We start from the raw sequence: 18,656 nt of genomic DNA, 5'->3' as shown, positions 1-18,656 counted from the left end.
TGTACATCAGTTTAAAAATTAACCCCAAGTTTTTGCCCTGTAGGTTTGTGTTTTGTACCCACTCACTGTATTTATTTTTTTACTTCCCAAGATCATTTTTTAGGGTGAACACTAAAACATGTATATTTTTCAAGTGAGGAGTCTGAGAGAGGCTCTTTCGTCAGAAAAGCCATCACAAGGATGCTTGTCCAGCCTTGGTGACTTCAAGAAATGGAACAACTTGTGGGACATACTGTTTTTACAGGTTCTTCCATATGGCTTTTGGCAGTTCTCTTGGTAAGACCCCAGGAGCCACAGGTATTGGTGCCTGGGGTTTTCCTCTGTTTTTAGAACCTTTCTTTTTTGGTTTTTTTTTTTTTTTTTTTTCTTTAATACCACATGCAATTCTTCTGGCCAACTTTTATTTGCTAGAAGCAGAACAATTCATCCCTGCCCAAAATACAGACCCCTGGTTCTTCCCCAGCTGTATTGCAGGAGTCTGGTTGTGGAGTCTTGCTGAGATGCCTCACCTTTTTAGTAGGGTTTTGGGTTTTTTTTTTTTTGTCACTTTCTTTAATGGCCCTGCAAGCTGTCTGCTTCATTTATCACTGCCTTTCTTTACAAATTAGGGTAGTGTTAAGATACCACTTTTAATTGGGTACGTTCAGTTTCCTTGTTCTTGGGGTTCCTTTAGGCAATGAACTTGAACTGATCTGTAGGTCTCTTTAAAATGTGAATCTATTACTTTGCTCATTACTCATATAACGTAAGGTTTCTTGGTACTGCTTTTATGATCCATGCGTGTCGATGAAGTGATACATCCCAGGCTGAATCTCACACCCCCACGAGGGGTTTGGGTTTTTTCTCCTTTTCCTTAGAAAATAATTGGAGACATTTTACTTCAACCCCTCTAGTGTTGCATTAAGTTAGTTTTTTGAGCAACTAAATTTTAGGCTTCTGACCTGTATTAAATCCTTGCTGTGTAAGGGTTTGACCCCAGCCAGCAACTAAGTACCACACAGCCACTCACTCACACCCCCCACCCCCCCGCAGTAAAACCCATGGGTTTAGATAAGAACAGTTTAATAATTAAAATAAAGTATGATGATGATAATAGTAATAATACAATTTTAATGAAAAGTAAGACAACAAAAAGAGAGAGAGAAATAAAACCCCAGAAAGACAGTGATTGGTGCCTCCTGGCCAGCTCCTCCCCCATTTATATACTGAGCCTGATATTCTGTGGTATGGAATATCCTTTGGCTATTTTGGGTCAGTTCTGTCTCTGCTCCCTCCCAGCTTCTTGTGCACAGCTTCACTGGCAGAGCATAGGAAACTGAAAAGTCCTTGACTTCAGTAGGGGTAAGCACTACTTACCAACGGCTAAAACATCAGTGGGTTATCAACATTATTCTCACGCTAAATCAAAAAACCAGAGCACTGTACCAGCTACTGAGAAGAAAATTAACTCTATCCCAGCTGAAACCAGGACATGTTGGTTTTCCATTAATTTTGCCTGACTCACATCAATATCCATCAAACTCAAAACAGTACTTGAAAGTGTTTTTAGTGGCTTTCAAATTGTTCTAAATACATTCTTCCTAAACTACTTTAAGGAGCTGTTTCAGCTTTCATCCTTTATGTGGACTTTTAATACTATAATGAATACAATTCTTGAGTATTTTCTAAGCTCTTGCTCATGCAAGGTAAGTTTAATTAAAAACCTAGAAAAACTTCTGTATTATAGGAGTGTAAGAAGAGTAGAACTATGCTTATACTGAAGGGACGAATAGGAGATGGTATAGTAAAGTTTATGTAAAATAGCAGTTTGCTTCAAAAGAGCACTAGGACATCTAATTAGCATGTACAGATGATGTGAATGCTTTGAAATTCCAAGGAAAAATACTAGGTGCAAATAAAGATTTTCATAATACTTATTTAATCCTTGTCACAACTTCTCATTTAGGCTAAGAAGTTACGAGTCTTCAGAATAGGACTGAGGTATTTCGGGGAGTTAGGAAGGGGGGAGGGGATTTAACTGGGCCTGTTGGGGACAAGCCCAAGAGGAACATGCTAGGGATTGAAGGATGGCGGGCTAAGGAGGACTATCAATCTCTTGTTTCACTTGTGGGAAAGGATAGCTTTTTAGACCCTGTCCCGCAGGGGAAAAAGGGTACTAGGACTGGCTCCCTGAAATGCCTGTACACCAATGCACACAGCATGGGGAATAAACAGGAGGAGTTAGAAGTCTGTGTGCGGGCTAAAGGTTATGATCTAGTGGCAATTACAGAGACATGGTGGGACAGTTCACAAGACTGGAATGTGGTCATGGATGGCTATGTCCTTTTTAGGAAAGATAGGTCAGCGAAGCGAGGTGGTGGAGTTGCTCTTTACGTGAGAGAGCAACTAGAATGTATTGAGTTCTGTCCGGGGTCGGATGAGGAGCAAGTGGAATGTCTGTGGGTACGAATCAAGGGGCAGACGGGCACGGGTGATACAGTTGTGGGGGTCTATTACAGACCTCCTGATCAGGACGAAGGAGTTGATGAGGCTTTCTACAGGCAACTGGAAGTAGCCTCGCGACTACATGCCTTAGTCGTCGTGGGGGACTTTAATTACCCCGATATTTGCTGGAAGACTCACACAGCCAGTCATTCACAGTCTAAGAGGTTCCTCGAGTGCATTGATGATAATTTCTTAATGCAAATGGTGGACGTACCAACTAGGAGAGCAGCGCTGCTAGATTTAGTACTCGCCAACAAGGAGGGTTTGGTTGAAGTGGTGACGGTCAATGGCAGCCTTGGCTGCAGTGACCATGAGATGGTGGAGTTTAGGATCCTGTGTGGGAGGAATAGAATACCTAGCAAAGCCACAGTTCTGGATTTCCGAAGGGCCAACTTTGGCCTCTTCAGTCAACTGCTAAGGGAAGTCTCATGGGAAAGTGTACTAGGCGGTAAAGGGGCTCAAGATAGTTGGTTAGCATTCAAGGACCGCTTCTTCCAAGCTCAGGATCGGAGCATCCCAATGAGTAGGAAGTCAAGTAAGGGATCTAGGAGACCGGCGTGGTTAAACAAGGAGCTGCTGGGCAAACTCAAGTGGAAAAGGAGAATCTATGGATTATGTAAGGAGGGGCTGGCCGCTTGGGAGGAATATAGGACAGTTGTTAGAGGATGTAGGGAGGCAATTAGGACAGCTAAGGCCTCCTTGGAACTCAATCTTGCTAGTCGGGTTAAAGACAATAGAAAGGGCTTCTTCAAATACATAGCAAATAAAACTAAAACAAGAGGCAATATAGGCCCACTGCTGAACGAAGTGGGTACCCTGGAGACAGAGGATATAAAGAAGGCAGAGGTGCTGAATGCCTTCTTTGCCTCTGTCTTTACTCCTGCAGACTCTCCCCGAGGGCCCCGGATTTCTATAGCCCCAGAAGGAGTCAGGACAAAGGAGGAGTTTGCTTTGGTAGATGAGGATTGGGTTAGGGATCAGCTATGCAAACTCGACATCTGTAAATCGATGGGTCCGGATGGAATGCACCCACGGGTGCTGAGGGAGCTGGCGGAGGTCATTGCTAGGCCACTTTCCATCATCTTTGGTAAGTCGTGGGAAACGGGCGAGGTGCCTGAGGATTGGCGGATGGCAAAGGTCACACCAATCTATAAGAAGGGCAAGAAGGAGGACCCGGGTAATTATAGACCGGTCAGCCTTACCTCCATCCCTGGAAAGATGATGGAACAACTTATTCTTGACTCCATCACTAGGCATATCAAGGATGAGGGGGTCATTAAGAACAGCCAACATGGTTTTATGAGGGGGAAGTCATGTATGACCAACCTTATAGCCTTCTATGAGGAAGTGACTAGGTGGAGGGATGATGGTAGAGCGGTAGATGTAGTTTTTCTTGATTTCAGTAAGGCATTTGATACTGTCTCCCACAGCATCCTCATAGATAAGCTAAGGAAGTGTGGGCTTGACGATCAAGTAGTGAGGTGGATCGAGAACTGGTTGAAAGGAAGAAGGCAGAGAGTTGTGGTCAATGGCGCAGAATCTAGCTGGAGGTCTGTGACTAGTGGAGTTCCTCAGGGGTCGGTGCTGGGACCGGTGCTGTTTAATATTTTCATCAATGACCTGGATGAGGGAACTGAGTGCACCCTCAGCAAGTTTGCTGATGACACAAAACTGGGAGGAGTGGCTGACACACCGGAAGGCTGTGCTGCCATTCAGCGAGACCTGAACAGGCTGGAGAGTTGGGCGGGGAGAAACTTGATGAAATTTAACAAGGGCAAGTGTAGAGTCTTGCATCTGGGGAAGAACAACCCCAAGTACCAGTACAGGTTGGGGGTTGACCTGCTGGAAAGTAGTGAAGGGGAAAGGGACCTGGGGGTCCTGGTGGATAGGAGGATGACCATGAGCCAGCAATGTGCTCTTGTGGCCAAGAAGGCAAATGGCATCTTAGGGTGCATTAGAAAGGGAGTGGTTAGTAGGTCAAGAGAGGTTCTCCTCCCCCTCTACTCAGCCTTGGTGAGGCCGCATCTGGAATATTGCGTCCAGTTCTGGGCCCCTCTGTTCAAGAAGGACAGGGAATTGCTTGAAGGAGTCCAGCGCAGAGCCACAAAGATGATTAAGGGAGTGGAACATCTCCCTTATGAGGAGAGGCTGAGGGAGCTGGGTCTCTTTAGCTTGGAGAAGAGGAGACTGAGGGGTGACCTCATCAATGTTTACAAATATGTAAAGGGTAGGTGTCAGGATGATGGAGCTAGGCTTTTTTCAGTGATATCCAGTGATAGGACAAGGGGCAATGGGTGTAAACTAGAGCATAGGAAGTTCCACGTTAACATCAGGAAGAACTTCTCTACTGTAAGAGTGACAGAGCACTTGAACAGGTTGCCCAGGGGGGGTTGTGGAGTCTCCTACACTGGAGATATTCAAGGCCCGCCTGGACAAGTTCCTGTGTGATGTACTGTAGGTTACCCTGCTCTTGCAGGGGGGTTGGACTAGATGATCTTTTTAGGTCCCTTCCAACCCTTGGGATTCTGTGATTCTGTGATTCTGTGAATTACATTAGATAAAAACAAATGACAGTGTATACCCTCAGCCAAACATTGTGAGCCTTAAATTAATAAGAACACCCAGGCTGGGGTTATTGCTGAATAATTCACTAGGAGACATGTAGTTTTCTTTGAAACTTTGGGTAAAGGTGGTTGTTAGGGCAGAAGGCTGGATTACTTGATTCACTCTTCTATCAAGAAAAGTCCTGCAATACTATATAGTATCTAATACGGATTATTTTACTTAGCTCTGGCTGATAGATGTTGTCGGTTCTTAAGTGTGAGGGTATTTTAGGTTGTAAGCCATATGATGGAGGAGGGAGGATGAAATCCTCTCTATTGAAGTCAACCAGTGCTTGGTCTGAAGCTTGTAAGGCCTTGTAAGGGTCTCAGGGCTTGCACAAGCTGGCTAAACTCCACTTGTCATTTATACATATTCATTCCTCTTCTGCTGTGATACAGGATTTTCACAGGGATGATCACTTACAGCAAAAGAATCAGAGTCTAGACCTCCTTGGAGTAGACACAAGGGGAACTTGGGGTAAGACCAGCTCTACCTCTGAATCACACATAGGAGCAATGGGAAGAGCCAGCCTGTAGCACTAGTGGAAAAGGTCTCTCCCCCTGGTGTCGTTCAGACATGAAGTACATCCTTCCTTCAAATGCAAATAACAGCATTGTTATTTTTGGCAATGGGATTAATTGATCCTTTTTAAATTTTTATTTTAAATAGAGCATTTTGTTGACTCTGCAGAGGCCAGTCACTTCAGCAGGAGGAGTTAGCCCACGTTCTCCTGCATAACATACTGAAACCACAGTAAAACCGATAGTGAATTCTGTTAATTATCATTAAATATCAACAGTGTTATTCTATTTACTTGCCTCTTACTAGAGATGAACAGAAAGTGTGGTTGTATTTTCCAGAGTAATTTCTACAGTGCACGTGCAGTGTTTAATTTTGTTTGCCTCAGTTTTTCCCAGTTTTCTTCATTGCTAATGTTGCTACCCTTAAAATTTAGTTTACTGTCTTTTTAAAACTAGAGGTGATTTTATTATCATGGAAAAGAGCAGAGCTTGTTAATAACAGTTTCCATCAGTTTCTTTTCTTAGTTACATCTGATCTCATTCAGGCATGTTTCATTTTTATGCAAAGTGTATACAGGTCTTTGGGATATCCAGTGTCTTCATAGTTTATTGCAGCAAAAGCAGAGCTATCTGGAGAACTTTCATAGAGTCAGGTCCTTCTTGCTTTGTTTCCTTCTCACATAACCTGAATATATTACCAACTACCTCTGAGACCAGTGCTTAAGCAGCAGCCCAAACCAACTCTTTAAAAAGTAATACAATTCTGAGACTTGCCCATTAATCTGGTTTTGAATCTTTTATCCATTTAGTATGAAAAAATGCCCATTTTTGTAAGTCTGCAGCAATCTTGGTTGTACTTTGAGTACTATGAAAGTGCAGTATGGTGTATGGTTTTCAAAAGAAAAAGGACTTATCTCTCATGCAATGTGAAGATTATCTTACCTGTATCTACAACCACATGTAAGTGAGCATCCAGAATCACCTGCGTGGAGGCTCGGGAGATGAATTGGAGGTAACATGCATGGGTGCAGCATCCTCCTGTGAGGTGTCTCACAATTGCTAACTTTTCTTAATGTCACAGTCCTAGGTACATACGCAAGAGCATCTTTTGCTGCAGCTACATCTCTTGCGTGTAGTTGTGCCGAAGTATTGAGGATTCCTTTGCCTCACCTCCCCAGTGTTAGGCACTGAAATGGTGCCGATGAGAAAAGGCTGGAGTAGGTTGAGCAGGGTGTTAAGTGCACCCTTCCATGGCAAAGCAGAGGCTCTCTTTTACTGAAGGATCATGCAAGTCTGAGTAAGAAATCAATTTCATTAATGGCTTGAAAAAAGCTCAAGTATTGAAGCAGTTGTTATCTTTGGATACAGTTACCTTCAGTCTTCCACATGAGCAGTACAGCCCAGGAATTCTGCGCAACAGGATTTTCTATTGCATGTAATACAGATTATTTTGGCATAAAAATTCAAGTTAGTCAAGATTGGGGGGGGGGGGGGGGGGAACATAAATAAAAAAATATAAAAGACCGCAGTAAATATGAAATCTTGGTCTCTGTACTTCAGGTCTTAGTAATGTGAGGGTAATTACAGGCACTTGCAAAAATGCATATTTGACCTCTGCTTTAAATGTCACTACATAATGGGCAGTCCACAGAGAAGGGAGGTAGAACCTTATCCTGCACCTGTGTCACAGTGCAGAGTTGCCACTGTGTGGGAAAAAAAGCCACAGTGTTTGTAGCCCAGCACCAGAAGAACCATGGCTGGCATGTCCTGCTGCCATCCTGACACTGCACTCCAAAAATTCACTGCACAGTATGCAGTCCTGCCATAATGCAGCATTGAGCATCCTTTTGCGCTGAGCCCTAGACGTCCAAAATCATCTTCTTCTCCATCACTGGGATTAGTTTTAAGCTTTCTGGAAGCTTTTTGCCTTTTCTTTTCTCCTTTCTTAATTTTCCTTAATTCCTATCCCATGCTCTCTGTGCCAGGAAAAACCACAGCTCTGGCCTGAGAATGCAAAATAAAACCACCCTAATGTTTTCTCCTGCTTCTGTGGGTATGTTTTAATTTCTTATTATGAAACATTTTTAACAAACTGTCCCAGTTTAGGAGCACATAGATGTAAACTGTGCCAGGAGAAAAAGTATATTTAAATGCTTATCTCTCTCTGCTTGAATGCTGCATTTTTCCTTAGACAAGTGTAAAATTACTTCTTGCTTCGCATGCCATGAAGTGACAAAACCCCCTGGGAAGTTACGGGAAAGGACCTATTGAGAAAATGGATAGCATTAGGATGAAGTCATCACTGTACTGGTGCCATCCTTGTTAGAAATGTGAAGCAGACACATGAGAAAATAGAGAACTTTAATCTTACTGTTAAATAGATCCACTGTGCATTGCTCCATGCATATCCCAAAATGGAGTCTGCTGGGGCCTCTTTCATGATTCACTGTGTGTCTGAGGGGGTAAAATAATTGAGTGTGCTCCTTCTGTTTAGTTAAATGTGCTTTCCATCATAATTTCACAAAATATACATGATGAAACACAAGTAACTGGAAATGACTGTTCTCCCCAATGGTAATTTGCACAATAATCCTTGCAAAATCAAACCCTGGTGGGAGGGCGCTTAAATGTGAGTGGAAATACTACATATCATTGCTGCCAGAAAGGCCCTAAGGACACAAAGATGCTGCTGTTTCTTTGCCTGAGGCTTGCCTGGGCAGGTAAACAAACAGTTTTTTGAATAAAATAGCCTAAAGGCAAAAGTGAGCCGATGAATTCTGACTTACAGTGCAAGGCAATAAAAAGTTTCAGGTCTGAAAATACTACTGATGAGTTCTTAAGCTGAGGATGATTCATTTTGTGATCCCTGAAAACCTTGGAAAGGCTTCACTGAGCACGTAAAAACTTGGAAAGAAGCTAAAGGATTGCAGGGCCATATGAATATTGCATTTCATTTTGACATAATACACCTATTTGGGCACTATTCTGGTGGTTGCTTGGATTTAAAGGATTTAAAGCATCTTTTAATGTTTTATTGGTAAAGCTTTGATGAACTGGATGTGGTTAAAAGCAAATTTTGTGATTAACCTAGCTTTGGAGAAAAGCAACCGTTTGCTTGAAATATGTGGAAGATGTTTTTCAGTTGTGCTATGCAAAATGATGCTTTACTTCCTGGTGCATTTTAGCAGCTGCACCTGAAGGACTTCTGCAGCTATATTAACATATATAATATATAATCTTATAGAATATATATTTTATATCATATAATACTTATAAATAATAGTTATGTTGCTTTTTTGTAAATACTTCTTTCACATAAAACTTTGCAGTTTTTCCACCTATTTCATTGCTTTTGTGTGTGATGCAGAGAAAAGGAGTAACTTGGATCTGAGCCTGAAGTTTATGTCTTTCAGTCGCTGGGTCCACAAGAAGAGAAGAAGCAGAAGAGCAAAAACCTTGTCCTTCAGCAGGCTGGGGATATGATGGCAGTGTTAGAAATTGAGACAATTAAGCCTTGGAGAGGATCAATAATGAATAGTCTCTATTATTTAGTGCCATAGGTGCAGAAAATCTGAATACTTTTTCTAATTTTCATGGAATTTGTGTTCTATCCCTGATGGCACCAAAATATAATACTGTGTAACTGATAGCAGAATATACAGTAAAGACTAGACAAAAATTGCAGTTTAAAACATGATGCTGTGGTTTCAGAAGGAGATATATCAAAGCCAGAATGTTGCAAACATCTTTTAAGAGTGCAATGCTAAGCAGGAGAAAGGCAACCTTTTGGCCTTTCTTACCTTGGAACCATGTCTTGTGTCCATTCACCCTCCCTGGCATCCCTCTGGCTCTGACCTCGCAGTACACCGGGGTACTTGTGCATGGGCCAGTGGGAAAATCCTATCAGATGGTGGGAAAATCTACACGTTAAGCTTGAGGCTGGCTGCAACCTAAAAATCTGCTTTTACTTTTAGTCTTTTGCATCACTCTGAAATTGTGCCCTGCCTTGCACAGGGAGAAAACACTTAGAGAAGGTCTGAGCTGCTGCATCCATCAGGCTTGAGCTGCGTCATGGAGGATATGCTCATATAATCCTTTACAAACAGAGAAAATACATTTATCTTGCCTTATGTTCAGAGACATTCTGGCACACAGGCAAGCCAGTGGACATGAATAAACCAGCCAGGGCATAGCCCAAGCTTTGAGCTGTGTTGGGAGCCCTGTACCCCTGGGGATGTATTTCCACCTGTTTAAAATGGGCTACATTTTCATAGGTTGTCCAGGTAAATGAATAGGAAGAAAGTTCCTTTTTGGAAAAGAAGTTTGAAATTGTTTATTGAAGTTGTTTACTTGCTTAAACCACTGATTTTGGTCTGACTCATATACTGATATGATTGACTTAAATAATTTCAGTCAACTTGTTATCAGAAATTAAGTACTGACCATAATGAACACTTCAAATTTAAACTTTAATGATATCTCCACCCCCATCCAGTTTTGATGCATGAAATCATGACTTTCTTGGTTTGGCTGTCACTGCTCTTCCATGTTTTTTTCCAGGAGCATTTTGCTTTGGTTTCAGCCCTTGCAATGCATTAAAATATACTTCAGCGACTGCAGGCTGCCCAGCATCAGCTGATACCTTCACCCAGAGAGCCGTGGCTCCTAAAAATGCAATGATAATACCATATAAACAGCCATTTAGAGGTCTCAGTCCTGGATATCCCTATTTTTATCTGTGCCTCAGAGTGAAGGAAGAGTTTATGATAGACACATAATTTATAGTATACCATAATTTGTGAGTGTGCATATTGCTGCCTTACACCATGCTAATTTTTTTGTGTGCCAGCCAAAATCTTGGTGGCTTCTAGGATGATCATTGATTGCATTATGTACTGTTACAAAGATAAAACAATACCCCAGCTAGAAAGTTTTAGTATGAAAAAAAGAGGCAATAAACATTAAATGTAGTATAACTCCAGTTTAGCTGCTTTGATCGCAGTATGATAATTTATATTATTGAGTAGTTTTAGGAAACTTCCATTACAGATATATGCACACTCATCTGTTTTCATGATGTTATTTATCATATTATTTTATGGTGGTAGTTCTTGCAGTCAGAGAATAATATCCTCTCCTGAAATCACGCTTCACAGAAAATGTTGTCTCTGTCATCCAATACATGCTTTTTGAATGGACAAGAATATCTCTGCGTCACCTCTGTCTGTATCTGTTATAAATCTGTATATAACCATATATAAAAGTTATTCATGGCAGAATTGCCTTTGTGGTATACAGACCATATAAATACTTTTCATCTCAGGGGACTCATAAATATGTCTCTTTGAAGTTGTTAATGTCATCAAATCTTAACGACTTCACACTGTTCCTTCATTAACCCTCCAGCACATTTACAGAGGATTTTAAGCATAACAGGAGATTGTGGCCACACCTGATTATAGGGGTCTTACTAACATTTAAAGCCCTACTGTGACTAACCATTAGCAAAACCTCTGTTTATCATTAGGCAAGGTAAATGTGAATAAAGAATATAAGTAGTGATTATAATTAGCAGTACAGAAATGTATTGTCTGCATTTAACTTTTCCTGAGATACACGGTCCTTGTGAGGGGGCTGTTAAACAGCTGTATGTTTAATGAGGTGGTATACATATGGATATATTAAAATACACATTATGTATTATAGTATTATGATTACATTAAATGATATATATTATTAAATTAAATCATATATAGTACCTGAAGGGGGCCTATAGGGATGCTGGGGAGGGACTCTTCGTCAGGGACTGTAGTGACAGGACAAGGGATAATGGGTTAAAACTTAAACAGGGGAAGTTTAAATTGGATATAAGGAGGAAATTCTTTCCTGTTAGGGTGGTGAGACACTGGAATTGGTTGTCCAGGAAGGTTGTGAGTGCTCCATCCCTGGCGGTGTTCAAGGCCAGGTTGGATGAAGCCTTGGGTGGGATGGTTTAGTGAGAGGTGCCCCTGCCGATGGCAGGGGGGTTGGAACTAGATGATCTTGAGGTCCTTTCCAACCCTAACTATTCTATGATTCTATGATTCTGTTACATAGAGTATATATAAATATGTGTACAGACATGTAATTTTTTTGTATATGCAGTCTTATATATATATAACTTGGGTTACTAGGGGGTACCTTTGGGAGAACGTGACTTCTTCTAGGCTCACTAAGTAAGCCTCTGGTCCTGTGCTCAGATGAAGATTGCCAGCTGCAGAAATTTGTTTTAACAGAACAATTTCTAGCAGCAATAAATGGATCTTTATTTAGCTTGAAAGGTACTAAATTACATTTGCCATTTACCTAAGTGCATTAAGAGACCTAGTCAGAACATACCTAGCATGAGCGTGTAAGTCTTTGGGGATTGATACTAAATATTACGTAGTACTTTGTAAAACACCTGGGGATCAGGGGAGAATGAGTGAGTGTTCGTCACTTATCTGGCTTCCTGGTACCCATGTGGACATCAGAGATAGGTGGGTGGTATCTTTGCAGTTATATCTGAACCCACTGTGGGAGAGAAAATCCACAGAGTGCCTTCATCATTCACTATGTACATGAAAAATAAGTGTTAGCTGATTGCCATCAGTCACCAATTTAAGGCATAATGCCATATAGCCTATAAATGCATCTGATGGGATGGGGACTCTTCTGTTCAGAGGCCATGCTCTTTCACACTGTGATGGAATCCAAGACGAATTTAGTCCAAGATGCTGATTGAACATGTTCATTAAGGACCAGCTGGCCAGAATTAAAACCTTTTTTCTTTTTCTGTTCTTGCGAGACCTCACTTGGAGTATTGTGTACAGTTCTGGTGTCCTCAACATAAAAAGGACATGGCAGGGGGTTGGAACTAGATGATCTTAAGGTCCTTTCCAAGCCTAACTATTCTGTGATTCTGTGATTTTTCAGGGCTACTTTTTTTTGCATAAGATAATGACACTGTTAAAATACATTGGGAAGCAATGGCAGACAGAAATATTTAGAGGAAGGCTGCCCTGTCTTTCAAAATTACACGTGATGATAGACAAAAAAAAGTGAATTTAAGAATTTGCTATCTTCTGAGCTTACTTAGCTATTGTGTCAGCTTAACAGTCACGCCTTTGCTGCAAAGACCGCATGATAGAAATATAGGCAAAAGTTTTAATTTTACTCTAAAGGAAAAAATGGTTTTGATGTTTTCGTGAGATATGCTCATGGTACGTGTTTGTGGTAGGGCACTGGGGTCCTGTTTGATATTTTAGTCCAAAAAAAAAAATAAAAATTATGAACTCTTCATTATTTTCATGTTCAGTACATGGGTTTATCAGTATTGTTGCCAATCAAAAAGCAAGTTGCTTTTTTGCCTTGTGTGATAATCATACATTACACTGAACACCAACCATCTTGAAATGGCCAGGCTGGCTGAAATCCCCTACATTTTTTTCTCCTAGCTAGAAAGCACTGACTTTACAAGGTCATCTTTTCCTGCTCTCAGTGAGTATACTAGGATTTTACTGAGATTTTAAGGTTTTAGTGACTTGATACAAACCTTCATCATCATCATCAGCCAGTACAGCAGGAAACCATCCTTTTCAGTGAGTCCCAGCAAACACCCCCTATAGAATGATATTAATTTCTTCTTAAAACCCCTATTTGGCAGAAGAGAATAAAAAAAAAGGAAAAAAAGACACCAAACATGGAAATTAGAGATCCCATTCTGTTAATTTTCTCTTTCACTCTAAAGAGTAAAAGACGCAGGGTTTGTTTTTTGGTTTTTTTACAGAAATCTTTCATATGAAAGCTATGGGTCATTCTTTCTCATCAGTTTGATTAAAAAAATCAAAATGCTTCTCAAAAAGGAATTTCTGTCTTGAAAATGAGAGGAGGCTTTAAATGATGTGATGCATTCACTTAGTTCTGCAATGCAATTTGAGAAGAAAAGATTGAATTTGCACTTTGAAGGGTTTTGTATCCTGCAAATGCAGTTAGGAATAAAAACTAATTTCATTAACCAGGGGGTTTGTGACTGAAAAGATCAGCAAATAAAAGCAGAGTCATTTATTGGAATTTTATTTGTGAGAATATTTGTCAATATTTTTCTGAGTGTCTTTCTGCTCATTTCTATTTCCTGTAGTGAAATGGGATATGGGGATGAAATTCATTGCAATTACTCTCTGAAAAAAAGAATAATTAGTACAAGTGAAGAGGCTTTTAGAGTAGTTTTTTTTAATTTAACTGTTTCTATAGGGAGAAACTGTTATAAACTGTACATACGCAAACTTTTATAGCTAATACAAATGTCTAAGCTACATCTGAGACTAAAATCTGACCACTTGGGGTCCTGTGCATTCAATACATGTGGTCCTGTTTTCTTTGCGCATCTGTACTTTATGCAGTAGTAATCTGTTATGCTTGTTTTTACAACAGGACTTTGCTTCTAAAGTATATGATGTAGCATATGGTGTGTAACATTGAAGTCTTGGAATTTATCTGAACCATGAAAACTAGAGTTGGAAATAAATTACTCAAAACTTCCAGAACTGGGAGGTGTTCAATTATTAGGGTATAACAGGACTCAGTTGCGTAAAATCTCTCGAGGTCAAGGAGAAATTATCATCTACTTTGGGAGTAGGATGAAACCCTCAGAAACAGCATAATGCACTAGAAATTTCCCCAGATCACTCCGTGTCATAGACAGTGATTTGTTTCAGGTTACAATGAACTGAGCCCGTATTTCTTGCTTGCTTTCAACCTGCATTGATTTCTTTGCATCTCAGAGTTGCTTGTAGGCAGTCTTTCTGGAAAACCAGTGTACTATAGCTAAAACTAAGGGTATTTCAGATCATTTCAGTGCATGCTTAGTCCATTGTCCAGCAGATGAATTTTATGTTACTGTTTGAAGTGTGTACCCATTTTCATGCTTTCTCGTGAATGAAGCCATTTTCCTCTGCAGTTCACAACAGGTTTTCAAATTTTGACATTTTGCTAATCACATTTTCCCCTTGTCTTGTTTTTTCCAGCTCTCGTAAATGTGAAACTTTGGGCTATTGATCGGCAATGTTTTCAAACAATAATGATGAGGACAGGCCTCATCAAGCATACTGAGTATATGGAATTTTTAAAAAGGTATGACCCTTGTTTACTTTATCAAAAACTACAGTGAAACTGCTGTCCTCATCTTTTGCCTTTTTTTGTGTGAGTCCAGTGGTTGATTTGTTTCCTTCTCATGTCTTTTTTTGTTTGTTTGTTTGCTGTTTAACCATCTGGATGCTGTATCCTCCAGATGAAAGGAGGGTGAGCGCTAGGAAGTCTTGCTGCAGCTTAGTTTCATCCTATTGTGAGTTATTCATTGGCAGAGTCATGCAGCTGAGATGTGAGAGAAAAACCTTTGATATGAGTCAAAGTGTACCTTATTACCCATTAAAGAATAAATAATAATTTAAAAAAGACCCAAAACCACCCTCATTAGGGAAAACCCTGGTTATTAAACTTTTGTAGAAAGAAGTAAGCCCGTTCTAAGTGTGTTCTTGTGCTTCCAGAATAAAATGCAAGTTTCTAGAGAAGTAAAAACTTCATTTTGCTATAAAATGTGGATTATTTGGGTGACAAGAAAGACATAAAGCCAAGTCTTTCACTCCTTAAATTTGACTGTCTCAAACTTTCCTTTGGATCATGTTGCCATCTCAAAGTGGAACAAATCCTCCTTGTGAAAGCTGTGTCTAATATCTTAGTAATTCAAGTGTGCTATAGCAGTGAGGAGTGGGCTATGTTTCAGGTCAGCAAAATAATCCCAAACAGAATAATGTCACTGAATTCTAGAGAAAAAAAATCACCCAAGTCAATGTGATACTCTAAGTAATCACATCATTAGTAAGATGTTTCTACCTCAGGCTTGTCCCAGATCAAAACATTTCCCGCTGCATAATTTCCCTTCTGAACCAGCAACCCCCTGCTGTGCAGAAGCAGTGCAAGGAGTAAAATTATGCCCAAGAGATAATTTCTTTTGATGGTAGATGGGGGTGTGATCAAAATCCTTCAGATTTGGTCTCCTTTTCACCTTTTCCTGGGGGAAGCTGTGCTTGATTTCTTTCTTTTTTTGTTTTGTATGTGTCTTATTTTCAACATAGGGAAATGTTTTAGCAATTATTGCTCATTTCCAGAAGCTCCCTCTTTTTTCCAGAGAGAGGTTTTCAGGGAAAAGTGCTGTTGTAAGATCTAGATCTCACAGTTTGTAAGCTGATGACCTGAGTGATGGTACACTCTCTTAAAAAGGATATTTTGAATGAAAAGTTAGAGCCATGCAGCCATATCAGATGGCAAGTAACAAGTCTCCCTAATGTGGGCATACTAATTTTTGCCCTACCATGTTGCATCCTTGATATACTCTTGTTTCTGACCTGCTTCTTATATATGTTTTCAAATATAAGACTTCTAAAATTGGAAAAACATTCACAGTACATTCACTTAGACATTCAGTAACATAAACTCAAAGAATAGCCTGTATGCATTCCATACCACAGCTCACCCAGGTCACAGGGTAAGAAATTGATCAAACCTGGGACACCATTAACTGCTTAGATCTGGGAGTGGAGCCCTGCCCATTAACACTGGTTCTTGGCTGGGTTGACACCTTACATCCTGGCCTCTTGTGTGTAGCTTGAAGTTTCACCTGTGATTCTTTTCAGTCATGAATAAAAATAGTAATAATAAAATAATGAAACTAAAATAATTGTCCAGGCAACATTGTCTTCCTCAGAGGACAAGATGTTTCCCTGGAGAGGACCAGGAGCTCCACGGAGATGTTCTTTGATGAGAGATGACATAGAATAATAAAATCACAGAATAGTTAAGGTTGGAAAGGACCTTAAGATCATCTAGTTCCAATCCCCCTGCCATGGGCAGGAACACCTCACACTAAACCGTCTCACCCAAGGCTCTGTCCAACCTCGCCTTGAACACTGCCAGGGATGGAGCACTCACAACTTCCCTGGGCAACCCATTCCAGTGCCTCACCACCCTTATAGTAAAGAATTTCTTCCTTATATCCAACCTGAACTTCCCCTGTTTAAGTTTTAACCCATTACCCCTTGTCCTGTCACTGCAGTCCCTGACGAAGAGTCCCTCCCCAGCATCCCTATAGGCCCCCTTCAGATACTGGAAGGCTGCTATTAGGTCCCCACGCAGCCTTCTCTTCCCCAGGCTGAACAGCCCCAACTTTCTCAGCCTGTCTTCATACGGGAGGTGCTCCAGTCCCCTGATCATCCTCGTGGCCCTCCTCTGGACTTGTTCCAACAGTTCCATGTCCTTTTTATGTTGAGGACACCAGAACTGCACACAATACTGCAGGTGAGGTCTCACAAGAGCAGAGTAGAGGGGCAGGATCACCTCCTTCGACCTTTTTGTTGCAGCCCATGAAAGTGTAGTCATCAAAGTCTAGCTTTTTCTGGGTGTCTCATTTTATTGTTATTAACAAGTAAACTCAGACGAGAAAACAAAAGCTATTACCATGCTGAAAGCGTTTAAAAAAAAAAAGGTCATAAACTCAAATGTTAACAAGTGTTGGCATTTTTTGTGTGCTGGTGAATGAAACCAAAAGATGTACGTAAGATCAGTTCTGGGGGTTAGAGCCTCTCTTTCAAAGCAGAAATTGTGCAATATGAAGATCTTAAGCTTTGAGGTTTAATAGAGATTTTCAAGAAGATTGTCAAGATTAATTTGGATGCAGGCTCCACAGGGCCTGCTCAGCTTTAATTGTAAAGCAAATAGTGTTAGGAAGAAACCAAGAAACATTTCTCACCCTGTAGCTGAGCTTCTTGAACACAGCCTATTACAGTTTGTCGAGCCATTATATTAATAATGACAATATTATTATAATATACTTAATATACTAATATTTTATATATTAATATTATTATTATGTTATAATAATTCTCATTAGAAAGGCCTATGGCAAGCAAATATTTTTTCTTTAAGTCTTACAGTTTGAATTTAGAAAAATATTTCATCCTACACAGCAGCTGTAAAATGGAGCAAGTAGCTGTAGGAAGGTGATGACAAAATGGTATCTGCCCATTATGTCTTCCAGTTGGGATCTGTTTATCAATAGCTATTTCAAGCTTATCTTAAATTCCATTTATTACATTAAATGATCTTGTTTAGGGATGCTTTCCTTCTAAATATTGTTAAGGAAAAAATAGGTTAAATCTTTAATACAAGGAGTATGTCAGTTCTTATTCTTTGGAGGTCTTTTTTCTTTCCTATATTAATAAATTAATAAAAATGCTCTTGTTAAGAAAACAAATGGAATAGAAACAAAGGTTTAAATGGCACCTGTGCACAGAATAGTCAATGGGGTTGGAGGGCATGATATTCTCCTGATACTGGTCTGAAAAAGTTACCCTTTCTAATCCTGTCATTAAAAACAATAACATAATGCTTCAATAACATATTTTCACCAACGAACAAAATACAATAGAAATTAAAGTTTGGGGACTGCAAAAAAACTATTCATATATTCTCATGTATCTTTCTGAAAATAAGCGCAGTCTGTGCAGTAATATTACTGGGTGTCCTTGTACTCATTGTGCATAATATTACCTTATAACCAGTGCTGTGGTTTTGCCTTGTTATACCACAGCAGAATGGTATTGGTGACACAGATCAGCTACTGTTTTCTTAGTTTCACCCTTTTATGTTTGAAGTATGTATAGCCTTTGTTCTGAATGCTGTAAGAAAACTATAAAAAGTACATTTCCTAGTTAAGAAACCTTCCTAATCGCTCCTGGGCTAGAAGTACGTAATTTTCACAGGCTTATGAAATTGAAGATAACTTTTCTGACTTATATAAATCAACTGCAATATACTGGAGTAAGGAGCAAGTGAACAGCCTCTTTTTCGTAGAATTTATGAAGAACCAGTTTGTGTATTCTTTTCTGCTGCTTGTAAAGTCAACAGATCTTTTGAAGTGATCAAAAGATGGCCTAATTCCCTAGCAGAACCTGCTTCAAGTAAGGAATGGAAAAT

The 18,656-nt window shown here is 40.1% G+C and overlaps 1 protein-coding gene across 10 annotated transcripts in view; it reads left to right on the top strand.

Annotated features, from left to right (window-relative positions):
- PRKG1 (protein kinase cGMP-dependent 1) overlaps positions 1–18,656 on the top strand; it is a 490,458-nt gene that overhangs the window by 294,913 nt on the left and 176,889 nt on the right. For all 10 annotated transcript variants that reach the window (XM_065671117.1, XM_065671107.1, XM_065671109.1 and 7 more), the window contains one exon: positions 14,654–14,759. In XM_065671117.1, the coding sequence (XP_065527189.1) occupies positions 14,654–14,759 (106 nt within the window). The remainder of the gene's footprint in view (positions 1–14,653; positions 14,760–18,656) is intronic.

The sequence above is a fragment of the Lathamus discolor genome, chromosome 3 (genome assembly GCF_037157495.1).
Source record: "Lathamus discolor isolate bLatDis1 chromosome 3, bLatDis1.hap1, whole genome shotgun sequence".
Taxonomy (NCBI): Eukaryota; Metazoa; Chordata; class Aves; order Psittaciformes; family Psittacidae; genus Lathamus; species Lathamus discolor.
This window is presented reverse-complemented; position numbering and strand designations above follow the sequence as displayed.